General features: G+C 32.6%; 2 protein-coding genes and 1 pseudogene across 2 annotated transcripts; 1 reads left to right on the top strand and 2 right to left on the bottom strand.

Annotated features, from left to right (window-relative positions):
• Positions 1 to 226: 226 nt before the first annotated feature.
• On the bottom strand, positions 227 to 5,752 carry LOC107005271 (vacuolar protein sorting-associated protein 20 homolog 2). Its single transcript, XM_015203815.2, has 6 exons — positions 5,336 to 5,752; positions 3,582 to 3,734; positions 3,282 to 3,434; positions 1,365 to 1,448; positions 666 to 831; positions 227 to 574 (listed from the first exon to the last, which is right to left on the bottom strand). The coding sequence occupies exons 1-6, from the start codon at positions 5,435 to 5,437 to the stop codon at positions 549 to 551; spliced, it is 684 nt and encodes a 227-aa protein (XP_015059301.1). The 5' UTR covers positions 5,438 to 5,752; the 3' UTR covers positions 227 to 548.
• A 1,326-nt stretch (positions 5,753 to 7,078) lies between these two features.
• Positions 7,079 to 11,659, top strand: LOC107005802 (la-related protein 6B-like). The gene is made up of 10 exons (XM_015204457.2): positions 7,079 to 7,890; positions 8,593 to 8,674; positions 8,776 to 8,870; positions 9,145 to 9,216; positions 9,573 to 9,652; positions 9,742 to 9,838; positions 10,336 to 10,383; positions 10,469 to 10,537; positions 10,731 to 10,874; positions 10,957 to 11,659. Exons 1-10 carry the CDS (start codon positions 7,348 to 7,350, stop codon positions 11,269 to 11,271), a joined length of 1,545 nt encoding a protein of 514 aa, XP_015059943.1. The 5' UTR covers positions 7,079 to 7,347; the 3' UTR covers positions 11,272 to 11,659.
• Positions 11,660 to 11,669: 10 nt separating this feature from the next.
• On the bottom strand, positions 11,670 to 14,089 carry LOC107006580 (annotated as a pseudogene).
• Between the last annotated feature and the right edge of the window lie 5,859 nt (positions 14,090 to 19,948).

The raw sequence follows: 19,948 nt of genomic DNA, 5'->3' as shown, positions 1-19,948 counted from the left end.
CAGACTTTTTGGAGTAAGAAAGTTGTAGGTGAATAAATTTGTATTAATTGATAAAAAGTAAAGGAATTTGCAATGATATAATTAACTAAGAAATTAAATTGAATTTACTATTTAATTAGATTATAATTTAACATAGGAGAAAATGATAATTCAAACTTTGAAGTTTAGAGCTTCCTGCGGCTAGTATAATATGATGGTTAATAGGCATTAGTTGTCATGTGGCTCATTTGGACAATTCTAAAATGTGAGTTTACAAGAATGTTAAAGAGAAACAAGAACAATAAGCTTTCTTTTTTGGCATAATGCAACAAAAGTAGTAGCAGAATTAGAAGAAACTAGTAGGATATGAGTATGAAAGCACTGTACAAATCTGGTCCCCAGAAATACAACCACAATCTGCACAAATTACAGGAGATGAGACAGAAACGTCGAAAGATAACAAATTCTTAACATCGAGAAGACTTGTATAGCATTCTGAAACTCGACACTCTTTTTGATAAATTCCATCAAATTCGAACTTTATGAATCAACCACACGTTGCGTTGGGATCAAGCAGGTATTGGTTCCTCCAAAACTGTGCAAAATTTGAACAAAAACTCAGAAAAATAGATAATTCAGAAAAGAGTGAGGGTGAGCGCGAGAGTAAGAGAGAAAAAAATGGTAACCTTTCTTTTGCACAGACACGGCAGTTGAAGTATCTTGAGTGTCCTCCATAACAGCTTCTGTAACGACTGGTGCTTTAGTTGGTACGTCAGGTAGATCCAGTTTCTCTTCAACGTTTTCACCAGAAGGTATTGCAGAAGGAACTTCTGGCAGATCTTGAAGTGTTAACTGTACAAATTTTCCACCGTCAGGTAAAATATAAGAGTAATTCTTTAGAAAAGGATACAACACATGATTCAAAAGTCTTCTTCTCTTTCTTAAATTCCATGCACAGTCATCATTATATCAAGGGATGGGAAAACTATAGCTTTCAAGGTTTCAAAGGCATCTAGACCTCTGGGTCGAATTATAACAGTGTCGTATTCAATAGTTGCAGAGTTTTTGCTTCTATCAGAATAGAGAAAGCATTACTAAAAACTAAAAGAGGATTATACTAGAACTCCATAATGTTGTTGTCATGCTATAGCGAAGGTGATCCTTTAGTGCAGTTGATTATCGCTCAATCAAGAAAGGGAAGTATACCCCCACAATAAGTAGGCAAAATATGATTATTTGCGGTGGGGGGAAATTAAGGTAACTCGTAGTTTAACCAGAAATAGCCACAGCAAAGCAGTTATGGTCTCATCAACAGAAAGAGCATTTAGTCACAAAGAAATGGACCAAGTTTTAGCACCAATTGACTACATAAAAAATAGACAAACCTGAGATTCCAGATTCTCAAATTCTGCTAGAACTTCCTCCTCATCTTCAGCAGATAGCTTCTCTCCAAGAATAGCATTGACTTCCTGCAAACGGATACGAGCAGTCACGCAAAAAAAAAAAAGAAGAGCGCTCTTCACTGTCAAGCTGATCTCTCATAATACCTAGTCAAATTATTTGCTCAAAGACTAAAATGCATCAATATTGATCCCTTTCTCCACGTAATTACTTTTTTTGCAGAATAGTTTTGTGAACTAGTTCAACACAGTGCAAAAAGGTTAGTCAAAGGGAGCTCGGTGGACAAAATGCCTAGTGGCAGAATCTAATTGGGAGCAATTCCTTGGGGCCACCTCAAGCATAGGTAGTTATACAGGATGTTTCTTCTTCAAGTTAATCTATCCTCGAATATTAATACCGTTCCTCAACCAGAAACACTAGGAATATACAATACATAGGTAAGAGCGATTACAGTGATAATATCAAGAAACTTTCTTCTTGATGGAAAGAAAATCATTTTGGGAAATAGATTGAGGTTCGACAGTTCCATTATATGAAAAGAATAAGAGGTTATGCAAAGCGAATATCCTTAGCTGGAAATGACGTGTGTCAGGCACAGGAAAACTCTGCTAAACATGGAGGAGGTCCATGACTATTGGGTGGTAGTGAATTCTAACTGATTCAAGAGATTTTTACACATTGAATCCAGGCAAGGAAACAGGATTTGTCCGATATTATACAGGAAATAATCAGATAGCAGCTAGTAGGATATAACAGCAAAATTAAGAGTTACATAGATCACTGCAACAGTTGGCTAACCCAAGTGACAGCAGTGACACCCAGGCAGAAATATTAACTGAAATTCAAGAAAAAAGAACTGATGATATCAAAACTAAGAAGAGACTATTCACTGCACTATGTAGGTGTAGAATCATGGTGATTGAAGGTAATACAAGGGGACGGGATAGATTAAAAATCATATGGAAAGAAGTGTCACAAGATCTACAATCTCTTGGAATCCATGCAGACTTGGTCATACCAGAGCACAGTGAAGAGAAAAGGAATCATTAAGACAAAATTAACTAGTTGGGATTAAAGTTTGATCATGTTGGTATATGTTTACATTAGGAATAATGATTGTTATGAGTTTAGTATTTTTAGAGATTTGTTTGCCGAAAAATGTAGAAAATTTCTAGTGCTAGTGAACCTAAGTTTTTTTAAAAAAATAAAAATAAAAAATTGATAAAGGTCAATGACAAATGTAACGAGGATTCTGGATTCATAAAGAAATTTAACTACCTTGGGATAGAGACATAGTTATTGTGGTTGTTTAAGGTGATGATTTCATTTACATGAAACTAGGGGGGAACCCCTTACACAAGATAGAAGCAAAAGAGTCGAGAATCTCAACCAAAACACGAAATTCTCAACAACTAACATCTTTTCAGATTAGGTTAGATCTTTTATATTCAGATTTTATCTCCAATCTCTCATTCCATCACCAACTGTTATCAACTAGACTTAGCTTGGTTTTTATTTGTCTTTTAATAGAGCCTTAATCATATCAAAAGTATTAGATTGTTTGAGACTCTTAAATAAGTAGGATACCTTTAATACTTCTTTATATATACATGAATTCTACCCTATTATTATATCTACTCTTAAAATTCTCTCCCTCCACTCATCCTTTCTTTCCGTGGTCTGTCCGTCTTTGTCCCATCCCCTTGCTATAATCTCTTTCTTGTTAAATTTCTTTTTTCTCCCCTTTCTCATTTCTCCCCTGGACCTTTCTCTCATCTCTCTTCCGGTGGTACATCAAAACTACTATCATTATCAAGCATGAATGAACTCCCAATTTTCACAAGACTGAGTAGACACTACCAAATATAAGTGAACAGGGAATGAGATACAAAAAAACTTACGTCTTGATAAGCTTTTGCCTCTGCAGTATCATCCATTAACTTTTGAACATCCTCTAGATTGATCTCACCTTGTATTGCTTTGATTGCATTATTCCCAGTTTTCAAACTCTCAAAGACAGCCTTTTGCTTGCTTGTCAGTTCAATATCTGCCAACTAAAAGAATTTGCAAATAGAATTAGAAAACAATTTAAATGCTTAAGAGAAATAAGGAAATTTAGCATGGTAGCATATGCTTAAGAGAAATAAGGAAATTTAGCATGGTAGCATATGTATGGAACTGAATTAAGAAGAATTACTTACTTGCTGCTCAACATTTATGAGCCAAACATCAACTTGCTTTAATAGTTCTTCTTGCACTTTCTTCTTTTTCAATGCTAAAAGGGCCCTCTCTTTCTTCTTTCCGCGTAGCAGGTCTTTTGCAGCTTGTTTTTCGGCTTCAATAACAGCATCCAGCTGAAAGCAAAAAATAACAGAAGGGATTAGCAGGTCCGAAACCAACATTGAGGAAAGCTTGCAAATCAGTCCTACGTGGAGCCCTTGGCACCAAAAAAAAGGAGAGAACCTTTAAGTTCTTATGGTGGACAATCTCAGTTGCACCGTTTAATAGAATTCCGAAAAACTTCCCCTACTTCATGTAAAACCAACTTATACCCAATTTTGGGTTTTTCTTTCTTTTATTACTTTTCAATTTTGTTGGGATTGTTAGCATTCTGACTAACTGCATAATCAAGGTATGGGTCACTCTCCTGTAGAACTTCCCCGAACTATTAAAATTAGCTGCGCATCCAGTTGCAATGAAACTGAGAATTCCCCCCTTTTTTTGGTTCATTTTTAACAGAAAATATGATATAAGCAACAACGTGCCATTATTTCAAGTAATGGTTGATGCTGAGACTTGAGGTCTTGTATAGAAGGTAATTGCTCTGAAGTAGAATTGGTAGGTCAACTTATATCTAGGATATATGGTTTTGAAGATTTAGACAATTACAGATTCTCTTTTCCGACTCGGAGAAAAGAAAAGAAAGCTCTCAATTAAGTCATTTCTTTCATCCAGGAATAGAGTTGACTGATTGTTTCCTTGGATGGCAATTACAGAAGACAAAAGCTCCATCAAAGACTCACCTTTTCTTATCATCAGCATCATATGAAGCAGTATTTACTCAAACTTCTCATAAAATGAAAACCTTTGTATGAAACGTACAATTTTTTTTTCAAATCAGAACCACCGTCTAGTAGATCTTTTATGTGTTGAAAGTAAGAACAAGCTGTCGACATCTCTTCATCCCCTATATAATGACCACTGAGATGCCGGATATGTAATGTGTATTGTAAAATTTACAAATATTCTAGGTACTGTCAAGTTCAGTTGCTATTGTTTCTCAAAGTGGAAGAGCTGGTTGATTCATTCAGAAATATAGAAAATTTGATACACAGCTCCTCTATGCATCACATTATGGTCAAGGAAGAACCAATGACAACAATGCCTCAGTACAAAAACAAGTTGGGATCCGCTATATAACCCTCACTAATCATCTTACTCCACTTAAACTCATTGCATGCCATATAATAACAACAACAACAACAACACACCCGTATAATCCCACAAAGTAGAGTCTATGAAGGTAAAGTCTACGAAGACCTTACCCCTACCAGCAACCTTGGAGGTAGGGAACCTTGGAGGTAGGGAGGTTGTTTCCGATAGACCCTCGGCTCAAATACCAACATAGAGAACTAATTCTTCCTAAACATAGTTATTGCTAAAAGACTCAAGAAAAAACACATAGTTCCACAACTCAATCTCAACATTATAAATCTAGTATTAACATCATTGTTGAGCTATAATTGTGCATTGCAAAAACACCCAAAAAGCCATCTTGCTGTCAAATTTCATAATTTCACCCAATAATCCTCCAGAATAACCAATCCCAGAAAAAAAAAATCCAAAAACTACCCATGATCTATCTTAACTAAACTAAGCAGTTTTAGTTTAGCCCACCAAAAAGAGAACTGCAGTCAAAATTTTCAAAAAGGGGCAAAAATAAAATTCCTTATACCTGTTGCTGATATTGAGCAAGCTTACGCCTTTGAGTCTTCAAAGACAAAATCGCTCTATCAACTTCGGTGATCTTCGGTTTCTTCACAAATATATTTCCCATCTCCCAAATTCAAAACCCACAAAAAAAATACGAAATTGAACAACCCCACAACAAAAAAATAATAAATTTACAACAAAAATGAGGTCTTTTGCATCTCTATATGCAAAGACCCTTTAGATTATTCGTAATTGATCTCCTTATAAGCTGAAAAAACAATATGAAAATACGAAATTACTGGATCGGAGAGTCCTCAGCGATGATCAAATAGACAAAAAGAGACAAATTATTGTGTAGAAATCAATGTTACTTGTTCTTTGAGTTCTAACTTTTTTGATCTTTTTGAGGGGCGTGAAGGTAGAAGAAGAAAGGGTTCTTGTTTAAGATTAAAATATGAAGGATAACAATGGAGATTTTAACAAAACAGTCCCTTAAGTTTTGGAGTATGACTAATATCATTCAAAGTATTAATTTTCATACACTTTTAGTCCTTAAAATTTAAGGAATGAATGGTTTTGGTCTATGTTAACTAACAATTCCACCATATAAAGGGGTCGTTTCTAATAGACTCATTACTCAAGTACAATAATTTTAGGTATGAAGAAGATGAAAATAGTGACAAAACATAACAACTAATAGGAGAGACAGCGGAGTCTACAAGAAAAAAGTTATGAACAACAATAGAATAGTACTGCAGTAACAAACATAATACACATATGAGGATAAATATCAAAAACTAAAACTAACAAGAATATGACTAGTACGGCAAACAACAAAACCATTAACTACTAAAACAAACAACATCCATTACCTATTAATTTTTATCCTAATACGCGATCCTCCACATCTGTCATATCTAAGGTCAGATCTTCAGTAATATGAAGTTGTGCTAGTTTCTACTTTATATATATATATACACACACTCACACTCAGATGACATCAAGGAGGAACAAACCATGTTTCAGAAAAAATATTCAATTACTACTTGATATGACCAGAGTATATAGATATCATTAGAATATATAAATATTATTAAAGTATATATATATATATATCAATGATATCAAGGATGAAAAATCAGTGGTTCAATAAATTGAACAAGGGGCAGTCGAGTAAATAGTTTGGTCCTGAGTTCAATAAGGATAATATATTATGTTACGTTTAGGTAAATATTTTGCCTAATGTATAGTTTTGCTATCCGCGGAAAAGATAGGAATGACTTCAATGACAAACAAGATGCGAAAGATACAAGATTGTGATACTTTAGACATGTAAAATGGAAATGTGCATACACTCCTATGAGAAGGTGTGATTAGACAGGACATGAATAGTATTTTCACATATCTTTGTAGTTAAAAAATGAGATCGAGGTATGAAAATATGAGGTAACCGCTCGTAAATAATTTATTCTTTTTGGGTACAAAATATCCTTTTTTTTATTTTTTAATTAATTTGACCAAATGGTCTTTTTGGTTATTAAATTTTGCATAACTTAATTTTTAAACCATATAACCTCAAAAATAAATATTCCAAGCTCCCATGCATGCAAACCAATTCTTTATTGAACGGTAATCCGATTATATGATCTAATTCACCCGTTTTTTATTTCCTCTTTCTTCCACATGTCCAAATAATTTTAAAAAATTAAAATAAAATCAATGAAATTAAAAAAAAAGTATAAATAGTTAATTGTAATAACAAACTCAGAACGAGAACTCTTCTCCATTCTCTTCCCTCACCATTTTTCTTCTTCATTTTTGAATTTTACTTCCATTGAATCTCCCTTTTTTTTCCTTTCCTCTTTCCCCCGTCGCTACGTTAGGGGGAAAGAGAAAAACGAAACGAAAACGAAGAAGAAAATAAGAAAAAAAAGCAAAAAACAATAACATTAATTAATTAAAAAAACAGTCGATCTCGAAAAAGAAATAGTATACATCAAAAAAAAAAGAAAATTACATCATTTTTGCATTGTTATGGCTATAGAACATGATACATTATTCCTCGATTCATTGAATTCAACAGCTACATCTTCATCAGCTTCACTTGATCTTGATCATCCATTTGAATCTACGTCTTCTTCACCATTATCACCTTCATTAACCAAACTAAACGCTCGTGCAATCGCATTTATTCCACGAAGTTCGTCTTCTCCATCATTATCATCAGCTATGTTGTCTAAATCATCTTCTTCGCCTTCATTGGCGACCATGTCACATCCTAATTCCTCCCGGGCTGATTTAAATCGGCCCGGGAGTAGGATCGGGCCTGGATCAGGGCCCGTTAATGGACAGACGGTGTTACATCTGATTGCAACACCGTCTGCTACATTTCATCAGATAACTACGCATGTTCCTGTACAAAATTATATATATGCGTCTCAATTGCCTGTGCAATATCCTTACGCTGGCGGAATTGGAAGAGGATTCGTCGATCATGGCGGTATGCCGGCGGTGGTGGTTATTGGTGCCGATTCTGAACGGTTAAGTGATGAAGCTTGTCAAAAAATTATTAATCAGGTACGCATAATTCTCTCTGTAAATATAACCTCGAACTATTATAAATGGTATGCAGATATCTCCGTCATACTTTTGGACATTGGTGCTCCTTCTATCCAAAATGTAGAGCGTATATGCCCTTCACTTTAACAGAAGAATAATAGGGACACGTCGCATAATTTTATCCATTGATCCGATGTCGGTTCGATAGATAAGATTATGACACGTGTATGTCCGTTAGTATAAAGGGTATATATGCTCTAGTTTTTCGACGGTAGGAGCACCGATGTTTCTAAAGTATGACACTGTTTATGATAGTTCGGGATATATTTGTCCTTTTTCCCTTGTATATATGATTAATCGCACTTGGATCATAATACATAAATGTGTCCTACAGTTTTGGGTGTGCACAAGTAGAAACTCAAATTTTTACAAAATTGAGCAAGCTAAGTAAACACATGTGTCCTGTATGGCGTGACGTGCTATGCGTAATATGCTATGTAGGAGGTGTGTGTAAAAGGCCTACTTGTGCTCACTGAAAGCTGGAGGGCATAGATGTTAGCTGAAACGAAGTTAAAAGACATATTTATGTATTACGTCAACGGTGAAATTTGGAAAAAAAAGTTGAAAATGGTATTGGAAATTGGATTAAGAATAATCCATTTGAAGTAATGTTCCAAATAGAAAAACTTCAATTTTTTTTCTTTGTTACATTATGTGCAGGTGGAATTTTATTTTAGTGATATAAATTTGGCAACAACTGATCATCTAATAAGGATTATGTTCAAGGATCCAGAAGGATATGGTAAGATTATTAGAAAAATATAATAATCTTGTCTTTATTGGTATTTCAAAAGTTTAAAATTTTTCATCTGATGAATCTTTTGGTTTTTTTTGATGTTGTAGTACCAATGTCTGTGGTTGCATCATTCAAGAAGATTAAAGCTCTTACGAGTAATCATGCCTACGTTGCGAAAATTCTGCAGTGCTCCACAAAGCTTGTGAGTTTTTCCTCATTTCCGCCCCTCACATCTATCATCCCCATCAGGGACGGAAGGGGTTTCATCTGAACCTCCTTTGCCAAAAAATTGTATTGTATAATACAAGGTCAAATTTTTCGTTATGTATATATAGTAGATGTTGAACCCTGTCACTCACTCTGTGTGAAATACTTTTGCTACCTATGGTACAACTGTTTACACAATTATAATCCTGATATCTTGCATTTACTTTAGTCCTTTTACATACTTATGTAATTGATTTCTCTGTTTTTAGGTGGTTAGTGAAGATGGAAGAAAGGTTAGACGCCAATTTCCGCTGTCTGAAAAGGACTTGGAAGAGCTGCAAGTAAGTTCGTTTTTCTATGGCTAGTGTTTCACTTTCTGGCTTGAGCAGTGCAGTTATGATGTATCGATCTGTTAGAACAAGGACAGTTTAATCACGAGTTTGTTAAAATATTCCCATTCAGTGTCGGAGCCAGGATTTTGAACAAAGGGGATTCAAAAGATCCGAACTATTTCCCTTATGTCAAGGGGATTCAGAAGTTTATATATATGAAAAAAAAGTTACCTTTTTCCTATTTCCGCAGTATAATTCAATTGAACCCCCTTTCTTGGCAATGGTTCTGCCAGGATCACCGCTGCTCTCATTGTATTTCCATTGTCTGGTTGTCATTTTTAACACTTTGATTCTGTCTCTTTTAGTCTCGCATTGTGGTTGCTGAGAATTTACCCGATGATCACTGCCACCAGAACCTCATGAAGATTTTCTCAGCTGTTGGAAGGTATAAACAAGATAGTTTATGGAAATTTTCTTTTAGAAACAAATCAACAGTTATCGTTAGACTGATCATTTCGTAATTGATTCTGTCAGTGTAAGAATGATTCGTACATGCCAACCACAGTTAAATGGCGGGGCTTCTGCAGCGTCTAGAACTGGAAAATCAGATACCACATTGTATAGTAACAAGGTGCACATCAAACATATACGAAATGATGAATCTCAAGTTGAAGTTGTAAAAAAAATCTGTTGAGTTTGGCTTGATAATGCATACTTCTAACTGGAAAATATGAAACCAAAATAGGGTAAAATTGCTAAGTGCTACTCCCTCCGTTTCAATTTATATGTCTTGCTTTCCTTTTTAGTCCGTTTCAGACTATTGACTCGTTCTTTTTTTTTTTTGACAACTCCTTAATTTCAACTTTCCACATGGCATGTTTAAGATCATTGGATTAGAGGACATGTTAGTATATTATACGTATCTTTAGTTTTAGATCGCAAGATTGAGAAGTCTTCTTACTTTCTAAAATTCCGTCCCAAGTCAAAACCAGAAACACTAATTGAAACGGTGGGAGTGCTGTTTTTTGGAAGCACAGTGGTAGAGTGGAGTAGCTTTTCATTGTCTATCTTAATCTTTCGAGTATCATTTTTCATTTCTAGAATCTGAACTGAAATACCTAAATGCAGTTGCATGCATTTGTGGAATACGAAAGCATTGAATTGGCTGAGAAGGCGGTAAGTAAATTAAAGCTTGTCCAATATGATACCCCGGATCATCTCTCTGTTGCACCCTTTAACCTTTCGCAATCTTATTTTGTAGGTTATGGAGCTAAATGATGAGGATAACTGGCGAAATGGTCTGAAAGTCCGTATACTGAACAGGTGCACGGTATGTGCTGGACATATACTATCCTGATAGTCAATCTAAAGCTGTATCTTTCTTTTATGACTGAAAAATTCATCTGGGGCCAAATCTTAGGACCAACTGCAGCCTTTGGAACTCGGGATTAGAGCTTCTGGTTCCATTTTGGATCTTGAATTCTTGTCGATTAAGCATTTATAGATTTTGGTTGAACTCACAGGGAAAATCTGGTCAAACTCGAGGGAAGAAAGTTGGTTACGAGAGTGAGGTCAGCTTCAAGGAAGACGATACTTCATCAGAGGCTAGCGAGAAACACAGTGACGACCTGTGGCACCACCTTGATACTAACCTGAATGACCTTGCAGTAAGTGTTGTTATCTTTCAAAAAATGAATATGTAATGTAGTGAATGATTCTGAGTGTATTTATTGGTGTTTTATATGATAGGAGGAGCATGTCGATGGGCAGAGGAAAGGACTCAATCGCAGTTGGGTTAAGGGACTTGGTCAGGGACGTGGACGTCCTCAGTTTCATCAAACCAGTCGTGGAGGTCATTTAAGTACTCCCCCGGCAAGTATGAGGCGTGCATACAGTGTGGGAAGTGCACTATCAAGCATCAATCGTTTTAGTCTAGCAGGGCAACCCTCAATGCTTTCTGATCAGTCAGCACCAGTCAAGCAAACTTCTGTGCCTCGCATGCCAGATGGCACCAGGGGCTTCTCCATGGGTCGAGGTAAACCAGTTGCAATTAAAACAGCATAACGAGTGTATGTGGTTATGTGGTCTCGAGTGGCTACTTATGTGAGCATTTCCAAATGGAGAAGTGGAAATGTGCTCTTTTTTTTTGCAGTATTGATGGCAGGGTCTTAGAGACACTGTCAATCCAGTTGGAGTTGATATAGTTGAATCGGCGGATTGAGTCTCTTTTGTTTTTCCTGTTTATGATTGTCAAAGCAAAGATCTTTCAGGACATCTGTGCTTTTTGTTATGTTTCTTCACTAGGTTTCCGTCGTGTTTATGAAGCAAAACCTGAGGGATTTAAGTAAAGTCACACAAATGTACAAAGAATCTTCCCTCTAGCTTCATCTTAGTTTTTTTGTGTATACTAACAGAAATTGAATATATTATCAATAGTTCTATCATATGTAAATGTATGGAGGTTCTCATAGGAAATTTATTTGCATTATCACATGACTCCCTTCATCAACTCGATTTTGGGATTGAGTTAGACCCAAATGTCATATTTTTACATAGTATCAGAGCCAGGTCTATCCCTATTTGAGCTCCCGATCCACATTCCAGTTGGGCCTGGATGTGAAGGGGGTGTTAGATTGGATTTGAGCAATCCTCCTCTCGTGAGGTACCTTTTGGAGTTGAGTTAGGATCAAATGTTATATCTTTACACAAAGATTAAATCTATCAGAACACGACTAGTCTAGCTGTAACTTATTTTTTGCAAGTTCATATTCTGTATATGAGCTGCTTACTGCTTACATACATTCATCCTTGTTCCTGAGAGTAGTACTCGGTCTATAGTTTAAGATTCCGTTCTTTATAGCGTAGTAGAGATGCCACAGTCACAACAAACAAGCAATCATCATGGTGACCGATATGTAACCCGAATTCATAGCTTATATATATACTGCAACCTTAACATCAACCACCTCTTTAGGGGAAAGTTAAGTTTCTGAATATTGAGTGCAGAAAGACAGTAACACTGTTCAAATAAATGTTCAATGAATACTTCTTAGAATTGACGAGTCGTGTCATCACCAATTCGATAACTTTAGGAGCATCAACAGTTACTCCCACTTTAACTATAGGTTTTTCAGACCATTCAGTGACTTCAACAAACCTTGTAAAACCAAAAGCAGATGAAGTATGTAGTTATAGGAAAATATAGCAAACAATATAACACTTATATTAAGGCATTATGAACCAAATACCTTTTCTGTTTGTTATAAAAGATTGTGAGGCCCTTTGTGATGCCAACTGTCTGAACGCGAACGACCCCTTCTGAATAGGTGAGCAGTGATGGATTAACAGCAGCAAGTAACGCAGTTGGATCATGAAGGAAGACACCTACATAGAGCCCCGATTCCAGTTACATAAAGAAAGTGAGTAGAAACCAAACGAGAAATATGGAAACAGCTAACTTTGCACGTGACAGACAGACCTCTCGTGCTGTATGCAGTATTGTGATAATCGAAATAGACATCCAAAAGCTTGCTGAGGTACTTGGCAAACTTTCCGTTGGACTTTACCAATTCGCCACGATGAGAATCTACCAACAGTAGATAGATGCTATTAAGAGAAGTTAACTAAAACAGGACCCTAGGAGCTAAGACCGCAAAATAACAAGATAAACAAAGCAAATGAAGTAACAGGTAGTAGTAAAAAATAGAGAATAAGATACTTATGTGTAGATAGGATTACTACCTTTCTACCTTAATCCTTGATCTCCGTACTTTTCTATCTAGGATCATGTCCTCAGTAAGTTGAAAACTAGTCATGTCCTGTCTCCTCCCGTTCTTCTTTGGCCTGTATCTCTACGTCTGCTAAAACTTGCTATAGCCAAACTCTCGCACCTCCTCTACACTACTCTCTTAGTATTTGTTTCTATTAATCGATATCATATTCTATTTAAAATAACAACGGAGACAGTGACTTGAAACGAATCTTAAGCAACATAGAAAAGATTACCAGTAAGGACAACTTGATGTGTAATATTTAATCCAACAGCAAGAACATCAGCACCACTTGTAAATACAATATCAGCAGCAGTTGGATCTTTGAAGATCTTGCGCAGACGAAGAATAAAAATAAAAATAAAAAAGTAAGTCTTAGAAGTTGAAGCACATATAAAGAATGTAGCTATTAGCAACTTACATTTGCCTCAGCTGCTGGACTCACATTTCCATTTACAGCAAAAGCACCACCAAGAACAACAACTTGACCGACGTTTTTGAAAAATTCAGGATCCAACTGAATAGCCTGTTCATATATATACATATATCAGGTAGGAAACTCGCAAACAAGTAATACTTCAAGTGCGTTGTTGACCATTATCTCGTACTTACAAGTGCTATATTAGTCAGGGTGGCCTAAGGCCACAACAGTGACCTTTCCAGGGTAAAGACTAGTTTGCTGAATGAGAAATTCAGCTGCAGTCTGTTCAATAGCCTTTCCTTTGGGTGGAGAAATGTTTTGGTTTCCGAGTCCATCCGCGCCATGAACATATCCACTACTTTGAAGTTTTACGCCTTCCTTTACATGAACATAAACAGAATCCGCGGAATGTGAGGGGAAAAAGTTCTAAGCTAGGTCCAAATATGCTGAATGAACAAAGGTACACAATCAGAAATACTGTAAACATTAGAAGTGTTCATTTCGTTCTGTAAATCTTATACTCCCTCCGTTTCAATTTGTTTGTCTCGTAATATGGAAGTTCATAAATCTAGGAGCAATAAGACAGAGAACTGAACATACGGTGATCGTAACGTGTGAGCCTTCAGCCACTGGAATATCTGTCCTCCCAGCTATCTCCAACTGAATCATCAAAACTCGAAAAATCAGCATTCATGCTCATGGCAAAAGAACTAAACGTACGTTTCATTTTATATGTTACCCTTTCCTTTTTAGTCTGTTCTAAAAAGAACGACAAATTTCTATATTTGAAAACTGAACATCACATATTATCATGAGTGATATTTCTAGTCATTTACTATGGATGAAAAATCGTTCTTTCTTAAACTCCGTGTCCAGTAATGAAATAAAGATAGGAACTTTTACCAGATGTAAAGCATTTCTGGTTGACAGAGTTGTATGAACATTACCAAATATTGTTGTGAGTCCAATTACTTCAATTTCAGGAGATTGAAGTGCCACGAAAATCGCGATTGCATCATCTAAACATGATATTAATTCATATAAAATCTCAAATAACTCAACAGTTGAATTGCTAATGACAAAAAAAAATGAAATCTTGAAATGCTCTTACTATGAAGAAACAAAAACACGAAGATACCACAGTGTAATCTGACGAGGATAGATTGTACACAGATCTTATCCTAACTCGTTGAGTGGTAACCACGATTAGACATTGGGATCAAGTACACAACATAAGAAATAAAGAATAGTAATGACATCGAAACAATGTGATAATCAAAACACAAAAAACACAGGTGATAATCAAAATCGAAGAACAAAAAACTACGAGAAATAGTTGTAATAAAATCAAAATTATCAATTCCAGGGTCAGTATCAATGATGATTTTCTTGATTTCTTCTACCATTTTCTTGATTATGCAAATGAATAAAAAAAAAATGGATTGATTATAGAAATATTTAATAGTCTTTCAAATTGTGTATACAGTATACACTATACAATTATTGTCAGCAAGTTGACTCTATAATGATTGTATTAGTTAATTAAGGCTTTTGTGAAACATTTGTAATATTATGATTGAAAATTGGCAAAGATAATTAAAAAAAAAAGGAAAAAAAATTATATTTGATTTGAAAATCTATGTTTTTTTGTTGTTGAAAATAATGTATAACATTTATTTTTTACCAAAAAAGTTACTCCCTCCATCTTATTTTAGTATTTTACGCGAAGAGATTCAGAATATGAGGATCAAAACATTTATGAATTTGGACATATTTTTTAAGTGTTTTTGAATAAAATTTACAAATTTAAAAACTTGGGAAAGTACTATAAGCAAAGCAATCGTTAAATATCGTTCCATTTTAAAAGTTTTGCGTTCAAACTTTGGAACGAAATTATATTTGATAGATAGTGTTTACTCTTAAAACGTACTTTACATCTCTTAGATGCAACTCCAATATTTATTCAGGTTCCAAAGAAAATACGAACACCATATGAAAAATCTAAATAAGAAAAGAGCAAAATACAACAAGACATATTATATTTACATATATAAGGAAAAGTGTAAAATTTGTTAATATACTATTCGAAATTGAATAACTTTATTGTCCATTTAACTTTTTGATTAGTATTATCTCACCCTTTTTCTAAAGAATTTGAATACGTGAAATTCATTCGTGGTGAAACTTTGTTTAAGATAAGGACTAATATAAGAGGATTTACAAACGAAAAGTTTGTAATTAACAAATGTCAAAATTGAACAATTTTAAATAGTATATGGACTAATTTGGACATTTTCATATACTGAACATATATCAAATAGTAGCATTTATAAATTATATGTATGATTTGACGTTTCAACTAACTTATCTAGTTATATCTCTTAAAAATAAATTGTAATAAAAAGTCCTTAATACATAAAATAAAATAAAAAATACGTCAAAATTCACTTATTCTATTATTTTTTATATTCGGAAAGTCAGTTTAACTTATTTATAAAGATAAATTAGATAAAATCAACTTATAAATTATCATTTTAAGTTTACATAATTTTGAATCTCGTTAGACATAAGAAGTTAGTAGTCTAAAAGAGTTAATTTTTTTATATATAAAGTACTAATTAATTAGTACATAATTAACTTATAGTAACTGTTATTATCACTCTTTTATATGGCAAAAGTGGATTAGGTAATCTAGAAAGTGAAATACCAAAAAAAAAGAAAAAATAAAACTAGAACTCCCACTATTTGACTCTTAGCAAAGAAAATACAATATATTTTATTCATCTTATAACGTACTTAGAATGAATTTGTCTAATTGATGTTCTAATAACTCAACTTTTAAATCATAATCATTGTATAGAAGAGATAGACGATTCAAAATGTAAACTCAGAATAATTATAATTTTTTGTTTATCGAGGATTTAAATTTTTCTTTTTTTTCTGTACTTTACACTTTGTTTGGATCATTGTTACTTATTGTTTCATAATGTATTGTATTGTATTATACTGTATTGTATGGTAGATAAAATGTTTGGTTAGATTGTATTGTTTGTTATTGTTTAGTAACATTTAAATTGTTTGGTTTAATTATATCGTACTATATTGTAATTTATAAATTTACTTAAAAATATTCTTAATTATTCTAGGTTAGGAGGTTTGACTATATTTAAATAATTAAACTAAAGGGTAAAATAGTATTTCGAAATATTATGTAAAGATATAATTGAAAAAAAAAACTAAGTAACAATAGGAACACACCACATTGGTTGTTCCGTAAAATAGGATTTCTGCTGTTACGTAACAACGAAATTTAACAATACAGTACAATACATTTTAAGTAACAATTAAAACAAATATTGTAGGTATAGTAACGATACAATACAATACAATGGATAATAATGATCCAAACATGGTGTTAATTTCACCAACTCAAAAAAATCACAAAAATTGTTTATTTGTAGACATACACCAAATGTGAATATTTAAAACTAAATAGGCCATGTTTAGTGTTAATTAAGCTATGAAAACTACATACAATGTTGAGATATAGCAAAGAAAGATCACAATTAGGAGATTTCTTAATTAAACTAAACAAGGTTTTAGGTAGTTGGTAAACACGTAATCTATCACAAGGCAAATTGGATGAGGATACACATAAGCTAAAACTAAGTCAATAAAAGAAAAAAAAATATCTTGTTATTTATCATTTAATTAAAAGAAAATAAATTATTAATCAAGAAGAAATATTCCATCAAATAATAATAATAATAATCAAATTTCTAAAATTAAAGTAGTTAAACTTTCCTTTTCCTTCTCTCGTTTTAAAAAGTTGACATTATTGATTTATTTTTACATGTTTTAACAAGTTATGTATCGCGTTTTATAGATCACAAATCTACGTTGATTATAAATAATTATTTATAACTTTATTTCTAATAATATAGTATACAATATTTTTAAACTATGATGTATATTAGTTAAAAGATTATTCTAAAGTTTATCCTTTTAATATCTTCTAGAAAACTTGCATCACTAATCTTTTATGTCATGATATAAATGCCACATCCAAATCAATGTGCTTTTTATTTTAATGAATAAATATTGAAGAACAAGTCAATCTTCAATTGAGTGTCATTTTCATATACACATTTTTCTCTAAAATAAATTATAAACAAATACAAGAATAGGATATGATTGGGGGCAAGATATATGATCAAGTCAATGTTGAAATAATGAAAGAAAAAATAGATATATATATATATATACTTTCGTATATATTATTGGAGATAATTTATCTTATTTTTATGATTACATTTTTTATATTTTAAAAAGAAATCCAGATACATTTTGACTGATTTAACGATACAAATTTTTTTATTTTATTAATAATATATACAATTAAATCTGTATATATCAATGTATTGTATAAGTATCTTTTGATTCTTATAGAAAAATATTATTTAAAAACATATTATTAATATAACATAATATATAAAGTAAATTCCAAAAAGAATTTGGCATTTTAGTGAAATGTTATTATTACACTCTACTGATTAAAAACACAACCAAAAATTAACCTCTAAAAAGGACAGAAAAAACTGATCTTAAATGATGATTTTTTAAAATATATTTTTTAATAAAATCAACTTATAGCGATAAATTTTTTTAGTGCCAAAAATATAAATCGCCCTCTAGAGGTTGGGTTATGTTTATAAAATTTTGCAAAAAAATCCACCTCCAAAGGTTTTTCTTATAAAATAAACAAGAAAAATCTTTTTTAAAAACAACCTTTTAAAGTTGTTTTCTACAAAATAAATAAAAAAAAAATCTTCCCTCTAGAAAGTCCTTTTTGTATTGACCTTTAACTTGAAATCAATATTGATTTTATTTTTGATACTTTTATTATAATAACTGTTTTAGAAAGATTTGACGATATAACTTAAACTCAAAACATTTTTAACATAAAAAAAAAATAAAACTCGAAAACTCTCACCTAACCCCTCATATATAACAAAACTAGCTAAGCCAAAAGTCTTCAAATAACTCATTTTTCTTCTTCTTCTTCTCCTTCAAAAAAAAAGTGTTATGGAAGGACTTATTCCATTAGTATACAAAACCATTAAAAGAACGAAAATTCGTCGAAAATATGAATGTCTCTCTTTTGGTGCTGCTAATACTTACGATATCGAAAATTTCTATCCAAAAAATACTAGTAAAAATTACGAAATGTCATCAATTGATGACCAGAAGATGATGGTTGACAGTAATGATGGTAATCAGACAGAGAAAAATCGTCATCATAGACGAACACAATCCCTCCACGTGGAATATTCCGGCGGAGTTTTACCGGAGGATAATATTCCGGTGAAGGATAAACAATTTGTGAGATTTAGAAGTCATCGTAGAATGTTTTCATGTGTTACTGGTGGATGAAGAAATAATTAATTAAAGGAGTATGTATATGATTTTTAAATTGTTCTTTTTATATATATATATATATTTATTTGATATTAAAAAATTAGTGACTCGATGAATTTAGATTTACTAGAGAGGAAATGGGATTCCCTTGAATCCTTATTGCTTGGTAGTTTGGGGTGGTGGGGAATATTTTTCCACCCTATCAAAGGCGGAGCTATGAATTCGGTAGAATCAGTAATTTTTTGATTAAATATATTATATATGTGTTACGTTAATATTTTAAAATTTTAAAATTTATATATCCGAGATTTTGAATTTGTCTATCTATCAATCTCACCACATTTTTTTAGTAATTCTTATTTGTTTTTAATTATACATTATTTTAATTTCATCGTTCGATATACTTGTAAACAAAAATTATTGTATATTTATGGTGAAAATTCTGATGTGTATATATATCAAATAATAACCCAAAAAAAGTGAGTCAAATTGGACTTACTAGCAACTCCTTCTTTGAATTTCAATTAATGTGTTTTTTTTCTCAAAAATGTTTTTAAAAGAATAATATTTTATATATTTAGTAATTTTTTTAGTTCTAACAGTTTAAATGATATTTTTAATATTATGAGATTTAAGAGCATTTTTGAAAATTTAAATATATTTTTAGTACGATTTAAAATATTTTTATTTTTCCTAAATTCATATCTAATCAAATTAAAACGCGTATATTAAAACTGGTTAAGAAATAACTAGCTTCATGAACCAACTAGATGAGTAAAGTCTCAATGGCTGTTGTTTTCCAATAAGCTAAAATGGGGTAGGTGGATCACATTTAATTAGACTAATTTGTGTTAGTGGCAAACTATTTTTTAGGTTATTAATGGAATTTGGATAATTTATCTAAGTATGTTACTTTTTATGTTTATCTAACTTCATGAAATTAGAAATATATAGTAATTAATAATTTTTGTGCCTCATCATGGATTCATATAAGGGATGATATTTATTGTTACATGCATCATCGCTAATTTTCGATGGACGTTTCGTCAAAATTATTTTGACAAGAAGATTTTTGACGAAAAGTCCATCAAAAATATTATCAATTTTTTTTTTATATATATATATATATATA

Source organism: Solanum pennellii, chromosome 12 (assembly GCF_001406875.1).
Source record: "Solanum pennellii chromosome 12, SPENNV200".
NCBI classification, from domain to species: domain Eukaryota; kingdom Viridiplantae; phylum Streptophyta; class Magnoliopsida; order Solanales; family Solanaceae; genus Solanum; species Solanum pennellii.
The sequence above is the reverse complement of the archived record's forward strand: the minus strand, read 5'-3'. Positions and strand labels throughout refer to the sequence as shown.